Source organism: Myripristis murdjan, chromosome 1 (genome assembly GCF_902150065.1).
Source record: "Myripristis murdjan chromosome 1, fMyrMur1.1, whole genome shotgun sequence".
In the NCBI taxonomy this organism is placed as follows: domain Eukaryota; kingdom Metazoa; phylum Chordata; class Actinopteri; order Holocentriformes; family Holocentridae; genus Myripristis; species Myripristis murdjan.
This window is the reverse complement of record NC_043980.1, coordinates 38,522,615-38,531,695: the sequence shown is the minus strand read 5'-3', so window position 1 is coordinate 38,531,695 and position 9,081 is coordinate 38,522,615. Positions and strand designations below refer to the sequence as shown.

The window sequence follows — 9,081 nt, the reverse complement described above, 5'->3', positions numbered from 1 at the left end:
ACTCTGCTTCTTTTTATTGGCAACATTTGAAGAGAAACTTAGCTCTGAATGAAAATGAATTAACTGCAGCCCAGATATCATCGTATGAACCTGTTGATGGGTCATTGTTAAATGTGTATTCTTTGTTCAGTTCTCAGTTGTTTTTTTTTTTTTTTTTTTTTTTTTTTTGCTTAAGTCCGTTCTAGGTACAAGCATACAAAAGCAAAAACCTGAAAAGAACACGAAAGCCTTCTGGTTTGACTTCTCCAGACGTGACACACATCGCACTGAGGGTGGAATAGGCATTGCAGAAGGCAGCCATCTTTATCCGTCACTTGAAGGAAAGTTCAACTCTAAAACAGTGTAATACTGTTGGAAAGTGATGTGCCTTGAATTCCTGGGTCCATCCCATTGCTTGGCAGTGTATCCATGGTTAACTTGTTCTTTTGTGTCATTGTTTTGTGCACTTCATCACAACTCCTGGGAAGCACTGAACATCACAGATTGTAAAGGTGGAATTTTCCTTTCAAGTCTTTGTATTTGCCTGCCTCGGGTAGATCAGCAATCCCTCTGGGCAGACCCAGTTGGCTGAGTTGCAGTAGGAAAGAATCAAACTCAGAAAAGTAACTGTTGCTTGATCCAGATCTGACAAACAACACTCCAAGTGGTGTCTCAGTGGTCCTCTCTGTTACATGTCGTTTAATTTCCCTGCTGTTATCTCACTTTAAAGCCTGTTACGTCCACTGAAGTAGCCAATGACATGCCGAAACAAAATTTTCTCTATATGTAAAACTAAGAATCTTGTACGTTTTGTTCCATTGTTAATGCCTGTTAAAGAAAATGCAAAGTAGGTTGTATTGTAGGAAGAACTTTTATGTGTTGTTTTATTAATTGTACTTGAGATACAATGTGCTTGTATGTGACTTGAAAATATGAACAGAAGGTGTTCCTGATACTTTGTTGCTTGGTAGGCACTCCAGTCAAACAAAACCATCCAGTAGCCTGAAAACTGCAGCTCAACTATGTGGCAACATCTGTGCAGGTTCCATCAAATACTTTGAAGTGGTTTGAAAGGATTTTCAATCGTCCATGAGCCCAACCTGCCTTGTGTCAGTAATGGCAGCCTTAATTTGTAGGGTAAGGTGGGTGAGGGAACCTGGGTTGAGCGCTCCTCATGTTTGAGGAGTTTGAAATCCTGGAGGTGCACTTGGTTTAGCTTGCTTTATGTGACAGTTTAGCATGGGCAGGTATTTCCAGTGGTTTGGGTATGGCTAGCAAGCTCTGTAAAATCACAGTACACATCATCACTATGTAAAGTGTTTCAAATACTTTCAAAAACTCTGACCCAGTTTCAGGAGGGGGTGGTGTTTCACAGTCTGACAGCCAGTTGTGTGGTTATCCAGAAATCTCTTCAAAAGTCATGGCATTTGCCCCAACAGAAACTAACAGCAACACGAATTTGCATACAATTTGATACGAAAATCATGTTTTCCTGATTTTCTCATATTTTTTTTAGGTGATAACAGTTATATTCGTTCAATTCGTGGGGGTGTCTACCTGTTTATAAGGACTTGAGAAGAACGGAGCTGTTTTGGAGTCAAAAATCTGATTTTGTTTGTGTTATCCAAGATTTGAAGACAAATGCAAAAATTTCACATGCTAAAACTAATAAGCTCTTGAGTCGATTGGAAGTCGTCATTTCTTCATCATTATATGTATAAATTACCAACAATTGGACATTTTCAGGATGACTGTGCTACACCCTGCCACCAGGACGTGGTCACACTGTGACCCTCCGTCAGCAGCTGTGGTTGAAATTGTCATTTTCACTGAATTTTTGGGATCTGATTCTGATGTAATAGCAGCTGGTAAAATGCTGAAAAAAGCCTTAATTTAAGGGGTTTTTTTATATTATGCCCTGTAAGTGAAGAGCTAAGCCTGCCTCAAATCCACTACTGCCACATCCTACAGGTGGACAAGAAAAAAAGGTGCTTTTCTAACCACACCAACATATCTTCACACCTGTGGAATGTTACATTCTGTTTTTTATTACATTATCAAAACACAATTTATAGGTGCACATATTCACCTCAATTAACAGAACAAATACAAATAAAGTAAGAGGAAATGAATGTGTTTGGTTTTGTGATTTACATTCTTCTAAAAGGCTGATGCTGGTGCTATAGTACATTTGAAATACAAACTATCCAAGGCACATTAATTTACTGATTGTTTAGAGGACACATAAAACCTAGTTTGACCTCACATTGCAACAAACAATGGGTTCACTCAGGCATTTTACACTTAAATTCAGTCAAGGGTGTTTGACTTAAAAATTTTGACCACAAATCACCCAAACTTGTATTAAGTGGGGATTTCATAATGAATATATATAATTCTGAAATCTGTATGGATAAACAGTTTTTGGATCAGACCCTATATAGGACCCTATATACAGCTACTGATGGTAGAAAAGTCTATCTTTTCTGGGCGGAAATATTATCATTGATTTCATCAAGTGCAAGAACAGTGAGAACAATGAACATCAAACCTGTTTGGTTTCTTGAATGTTTTTTTACAACGAGCAATCACCAGTTTTGAGGGTGCAGCAGTGCAAGGTAATGATTTACAGCACCCAGGATGTAAGTAAACATGTTGTGAAAGGAATTAAAAGTAATGAATAATTGCATTACTTTTGAGCCTAATAGTAGCAACAAGAAAAAAAAACAGTTATGACATTGCAGCTTTTCATCCCTGAGGTCCCAAACCTCTGTATGGAGACGAGATTTCAGGACGCCTGTTTTTTGAGATAATAGAATAAAAAGGCACAGAAGAAAAAGAAATAATACAAAAAACCATCCATGCATTTTCCCCTCTCCCTCACCGTTCCCCATTTTTCTTAATCCAGCTGCTCCCCTCCGTCACTCCTCTGTCCTCCTCCATCTCTCCATCTCTCTCAGTCGTCTCTCTAGGATCTTCACCTGCTCCTCCAGGTGGGCGGTTTTATCAGCCACAGTCCCGCCCCTCGATGGCCCCACACCAAACAGGACGCAGACACACACCAGCACAGCCAGTCGGATAGCCATGGTTTCCGTGCCGACGCTGTGGTCGCTCAGGATTAGTCCAAAAGAGGCAATGGCCACAGCCACTTTGACCAGCCACAAGGCTCGCCTCAGAGTGGATGCGACCAGTCGAAAGGCCAGGGAGATCAGCCAATAACCAATAAGAGCCAAAAGAACCCACTGGGCAACAAAGATCACCCCCTCTGGGGTAACTCTGCTGAGGGGGAGGGCAACTGCGGAGAACAGGGAGAGCACACACACAGAGAGGAGGGTGAATTTTATCTTTGGTGTGTCCCTTAAAGAGAGTCAGCAGTAGCAGGAAATTTTTTCTGCATTTTACGGCAAGGAGCTGTTCTGGTCTCAGTGATGTGGCTGCGAAAAATACAGTATATAGTCTATAGCAAGGCTAAGTGCCCTTGATCGAGGTAAACCGGGTCCTTCTTGATTTGACTGCAGCATTCCATTTGATAGATCATACAATTCTATTTAAAAAATAATGATTATGGCTTCAGTAATAATGCTATCAGAAGCTACAGATGGCTCAGTTTTAAAGCTAGATTGAAGATCTTGCTTCAAAGTTTGGCTAACTTTTAGCAAGTTTTTTGCTTGCACTGGCATGGCCATTTTCAGCGGGGTCCCTTGACCTCTGACCTCCAGATGTGTGAATGAAAATGGGTTCTCTGGGCAGCCACGGCTCTCCCCTTCTCAGACACGCCCACCTTCTGCTAATCCCATGCAATTTGGGCCACAAAGCCTGCAGTCCCCATGTGTTCTTGTGGCCTGTTGTAAAATGGTGTGTGTGTGCAGACTGGGGCCTAAACAGTCTTGGAGCTGCATCAGTTGGCTTTGACTGGAAAGCTGAGACTCTTGTGGATTCAATGAGCCACATTTGATTCATGTGTGATGATGTTGGCCCCCATAGCAGCCATTTCAATGTAGTCAGAGCATTTTTTTAAGCTTGATGTCACTGTATAAACTGACCTATAGTGACCTCTAGGATAATCACAGCCTCATGAAACTTGACATCCACTAAAGACAGAGGACATTCAAAGGATGTCTGTTTTTCTAGATATATTGACAATAAAGTTACTAAATCACAGCATGAATTTTTTTATGTTTCACTATGTTTATCAATTCTCAAGCTGTCCAATATGGTCAAATTGTGCACCCAATCTGTATAACAAATTGTATCAACCCCAAAATTGCTGCAACAACTCATGAGACACAATAGGCATGGGAATGTCTGTCATGGCTTAAATCATGATATTCTCAACCCCCTTTTTTCAGCCAAGTACCCCCTCACCAGTGCAAGGAAAAATACTGGTAGAAATCCTATAAGCAGAGGTCCAACACAGTGCCATCAGTGTCTGGAACAACAACCGGATACTGAGGAGGTTTTGTTGGCTCTGTTTTTGCTTCTGTTTCACTTCTTTCTACTTGTCTTGTTTTCAGCTGGATCACTGCTACATTTCAACCACTAATCCATTGTCTGGATTTTTTTTTTTTTTTTTGTCTTGGCTTCTCGATCATAGTGAACACCTTCGGGAAACTGAATATAAAATGTGGTTGATCAAACTTAAAGTTACATTTTTTATTGAACTTATAATAGCATAGGATAAGTATTTTAGGAACTGTGCATGACTCACATGTTTTAAATTAACATTTTTTTTTTTAAGAACAATCTCATGTAGCCCCTGCAGTACTCCAGTGTACCCCTAGGGGTACACATGCCCATTTGAGAACTAGTGCTGTAGTCCACTTCATTTGTAGTGAATGAATTTACAGTGAAAATCAATTCAAGTCCTCATTTAACCCCCCTGTAGGACCTCTGCCCTGCAGCACAACAGAGACTGATAAAGTTGTCTCTCCTTGTTTACTGAGCAGGTTTCCTTTGTGAATCTTTACCTTCAAGTCCAGCGGCCTGCAGGAAATGTGTGAGATACTGAGAGAGGACCTGAAGACCACTGGCCACCGCTTCTGCCACAACATGCAGAACCTGAGAGAACGCCTGAAAGACAGAGAGAGGGAGGGAAAGAAAGAAAGAAACAAAGAAAGAAAGAAAGAAAGAAAGAAAGAAAGAGGTTGATTCATGGTTGGATGATTTGGGGTTGACACAGGATGCACAGATGCAAGGCGGAGTAACTGGGATCACTGTATACTTTTACCTTCATTTGCAGTACCTTTAGCTCCAAGTGAACCTGAAACAGGTCTAACCAGGGAGAAGCTGTTTGTTGTTGCTCACCTTTCACTGTCATTAGACTTTGAAACAACATGAAACAAAGTTTACCCAGAATCAAGTATGTAAATATATATGTGGTGACATAAGGAACTATATGTTCTGGCCTTTATTTACATAAGTGTATTTTTACATTTAACGCCTATAAATGATATGTGCTGAAAATGTAACTGTTTTAACATTGTTTAGGCTAGATTTCAAAATATACAGTTTGACAGTGTATACTAGGATATAATCAGCATGTTTAATATTCATTCAAGTGCCCATTTTTGTGATACTCCTCCATATATATGTGTATATATATGTATATATGTACACACACACACACACACACACATATGTATATGTGAGTGTATGTGTATATGTGTGTGTGTATACATACACATACATACACACACACACACACACACACACACACACACACATATATATGTGTCTGCGTGTGTGTTTTATATGAGTTAGAAAAATTACATTCATGGACAGTAATATGGACCTCCCACTCAGCAGAAAACAAAAGTTGCCTCCTCCAAATGTGAACAAAATCAATATATGCTGCTTGTCTGGTTGATTTTGCATTGCAATATCTGTATCAAGCTATTTTAGAGAACTATTAATACAAGCAATAGTGTGGGAACGGAAATACTAACCCTAACCCCAACCCTAACCCTAGAAATGGTCAAAATCATATTCCATTCTTTTTTTCATACGTTACGAATTAGTGTAGGAACCCTGTCAGTAAGTACACTTAAAACATGGGTTGCTACATTTCTGAGTGCTACTTATGGCAATACTGGACATTATGTTGTTACAACTGTATGCAAGGTAGTTGCCCGTTTTCTTATAGGTTAGCCTATATATCTCAAGTAGGCCACAGTCCGCGGCATTCAGCATCTTTTCCGTGTGTTTTCGTCCCTCACCTTTTGAACCGACAGCACCGTCTGCTCCCCCGCTACCTTGCCCACGTAAGTCCTCCCTTCTGCGGCCAGGTCAGCCAGGGCTGCCCGGAGCTCCTGGATCATCCCGGACCGCTGCTCAAACACTTCCTCTGCCGAAGCGGAGAGCAGAAGGACGCTCAGCCCGCACAGCACACACAGCCGACTGAGGCCACTGCCGTTTGAATGGGGGAACATGTTAAAGTGATTACAATGACACGGTCCTGCCCCGAAGAACCACTCTTTTGTATTATGAGAAGTAAAAGTTGAGTCTCTAGGTACTAAGTGACCACGGGTTGACTCAACAACTAAGTTTTTCCATATCCTGTTGGGAAAACTTGGAGGTGCCTGTTAGCGAAAAGACACGTCTGCCACCTACAGCGTGGCCTATGCAACTAGTTTCCACTAGAATACCCTCCCTTTTACTTCCGCCGGCAATTTTTGTCCGTTTCTTTGTTAGTGAATTATAAAAAAAAAAAAAAAAAAAAAATACAGACACTCGTTGTTAATAACCGGTTGCTTTCCGTTTAGTACTTCACTTCTGGGATTTCCGCAATGAGACAGTTTTCGTTTTATAGTTATGACGTGCTGCGTTCAAGTACTGTTTAAAAAGCTCTGAAATCCGAAATCAATAAATGGGCAGCTAAACAGCGTTGCATTCACGTGCTATTTTGTATATCTCCATTTACACTCAGTGGCCACTTTCTCAGGTCCACCTGTACAATCTAATGCAGTTCAGGTCAACAGCTCTGCCATCAATTCTCTCTTTTAACAAAATTTATAATGTTCAGCTTTTGTTGACATTTATGGAGAATGTGTGATTTTAATTCTGTGTTTATTATTGAGGTTGCAGTTTGCAGGGTCTTGTACTGGATTACATTATATTGAAAGGTGTTCCTAATTTTTTGTCCTCCCTATTTATATACATGATGGGACAGAATATGAGAAACAGGTCTCAATAAAATGCAGCTCAATGCCAAACATAGAATTGACAAAAAGAAAACCTGAGGCACAACAGTTGGATTATATTGTATTACATTGTGCAGGGGGGCAGGTGTGTGTGCAGGTGTATAGTTTGTTTTATTCATGTCATTCATTGGGAAACGTTATCATTGTGGTCAGTCTCAATTGTTTTATTCAGTAGTCTTAGGCTGGGAAGACACCACAAGACTTAAAATCCCAGATGATTTTGATAAATAGCAAAAGGTGGGTTATCACACACGGATCCACCAATACTTCCCATTCAGTCTGTCACTAAAGCCAATGATTGAACAGGACACCTGGACAATCAACAAGCCACAAGTGGGCCTTCATTGTGTGAACATGCAGGCCAGTTGCACAGAGCTGGTCATGCACAAGGCATTTTCTGGAACTGGTTTATGTTTCAATGAAAGTGCATTGGTTTTGGACAAACTGGCACACATACAAATGGCGAGTCAAGACTTGGATTACACTGCACAAAGACTTTAAGAATTTGAAGTGGAGGATTTCAGACCCTGTTTGCTGCTGCAACTTTACATCTATTGGCTACTTTCTGGATCCTTGATTGTCTTTGTTCTCTCTGGATGCAACCAAACATTTTTTCATTGGACATTCAAGCCAACCTGAAGCTGATATAAATATACAAAGTCATAGTTTGGGTTGTTACCCATATAGATTTGCTACTCCATGCGAGTGTAATACATCCATACATTCCTGTTTCTGTTCCTGTTTTCTCCAAAATGAATTTGAGTGTACCTGGCCCAGCAAAAAGCATGATTTCAAACGGTGACCCAAAGCTGGAAAAATATTTTACAGGATACACAACACCCATCGTTTGTTTGAAATCAACACTGACGCCCTTTTCCAGCCCTAGCTGGTGGAGCAACTTATTTCTGTAAATCATGTTGGGCCACATCCACTTCCTTTCGGAGAAGAACAGTTCCAATGAAGGGCTTGTTCTCACTGCCATGGTTGCAGCAGGTACATGGAAAACAACTGTTCATTTAACCAATAACCCAAAACCTAAAAAGTCCACAAACACAGAGTCTATGAGAAAACATAGACTCTGTAAGTGTGTATGGTGTGGGTGGGTGTGTGTGTGTCCTCTAACCAGCAGATGGTCCTTCTCCATCACTGTCCTGCAGGGGATAGACATGCTGGTTGTACATTTCAGGAGCATTTAATAAAAGATCCAGAAGGTGGCAATGTCGCCTCATGGAAAAAAAATATAAATAAAAATAAAAAATAACTGTACTCCACAGACTGCAACTCCTACAGATACTTGTGGCATTGAGAAGGTGAAGGAATAGATGATTATGGTAAAAACAGTATTCACCTTAAAAAAAAAATAGAATGAGACTTTAGATGAGACTTTTCTTTACAATGGCATGAAAAGGCAAGTAATGCCATGAAATGATGACTGGGAATTAATTCTTTAGGAATGAATGAATTATCATTATTACTCTTCTTTCTAGAAATGGTTGTTTATCAGAGCATAGATATGGCCAAAGGATTTACAAAATGTAAATAGTCAGAAACTATTAATGTACTATATACATTCAAATCATAGGGGACAATCATTGCTTGTGTCTGAAAAGCCTTTAACCATCAACTGCAATGTGAACGTATGCTCTTCACATCAGGTCCACAACTGAGAGCATGCAGTTTCACAAAACACAGACTCAACAGTCATACAGACAGAGCTGCAGCTCTAACAACCACCCTAGGGCTGATTTCTGTCCTTGGAATGTGTGATTTTTGACAATAATATTCAGCAGTGTTCAGATACGGGTCCGGAGAGAACGTCCCTTTGTGTGTAGGCTAATGAGGTCCTAAATGTAAGACATGGACATGAAGCTTTTCTTGTTTTCTGTCTTTTTTGCTGCTGAGG

At 40.4% G+C, this 9,081-nt stretch overlaps 1 protein-coding gene across 1 annotated transcript; it reads right to left on the bottom strand.

Moving 5' to 3' along the window:
• Positions 1-2,006: 2,006 nt before the first annotated feature.
• On the bottom strand, positions 2,007-6,687 carry tmem109 (transmembrane protein 109). Its single transcript, XM_030054218.1, has 3 exons — positions 6,195-6,687; positions 4,947-5,049; positions 2,007-3,274 (listed from the first exon to the last, which is right to left on the bottom strand). Exons 1-3 carry the CDS (start codon positions 6,405-6,407, stop codon positions 2,901-2,903), a joined length of 690 nt encoding a protein of 229 aa, XP_029910078.1. The 5' UTR covers positions 6,408-6,687; the 3' UTR covers positions 2,007-2,900.
• Positions 6,688-9,081: the final 2,394 nt, after the last annotated feature.

What these genes read in the sequence shown, in the direction of transcription:
- tmem109 (XM_030054218.1), bottom strand. Translation starts at nt 6,407, where the DNA reads ATGTTCCCCCATTCAAACGGCAGTGGCCTCAGTCGGCTGTGTGTGCTG. An exon ending in CGGTGCTGTCGGTTCAAAAG is followed by an intron (nt 5,050 to 6,194) that starts GTGAGGGACGAA and finishes TCTGTCTTTCAG; the next exon opens with GCGTTCTCTCAGGTTCTGCA. An exon ending in GCAGGCCGCTGGACTTGAAG is followed by an intron (nt 3,275 to 4,946) that starts GTAAAGATTCAC and finishes TGTTCTCCGCAG; the next exon opens with TTGCCCTCCCCCTCAGCAGA.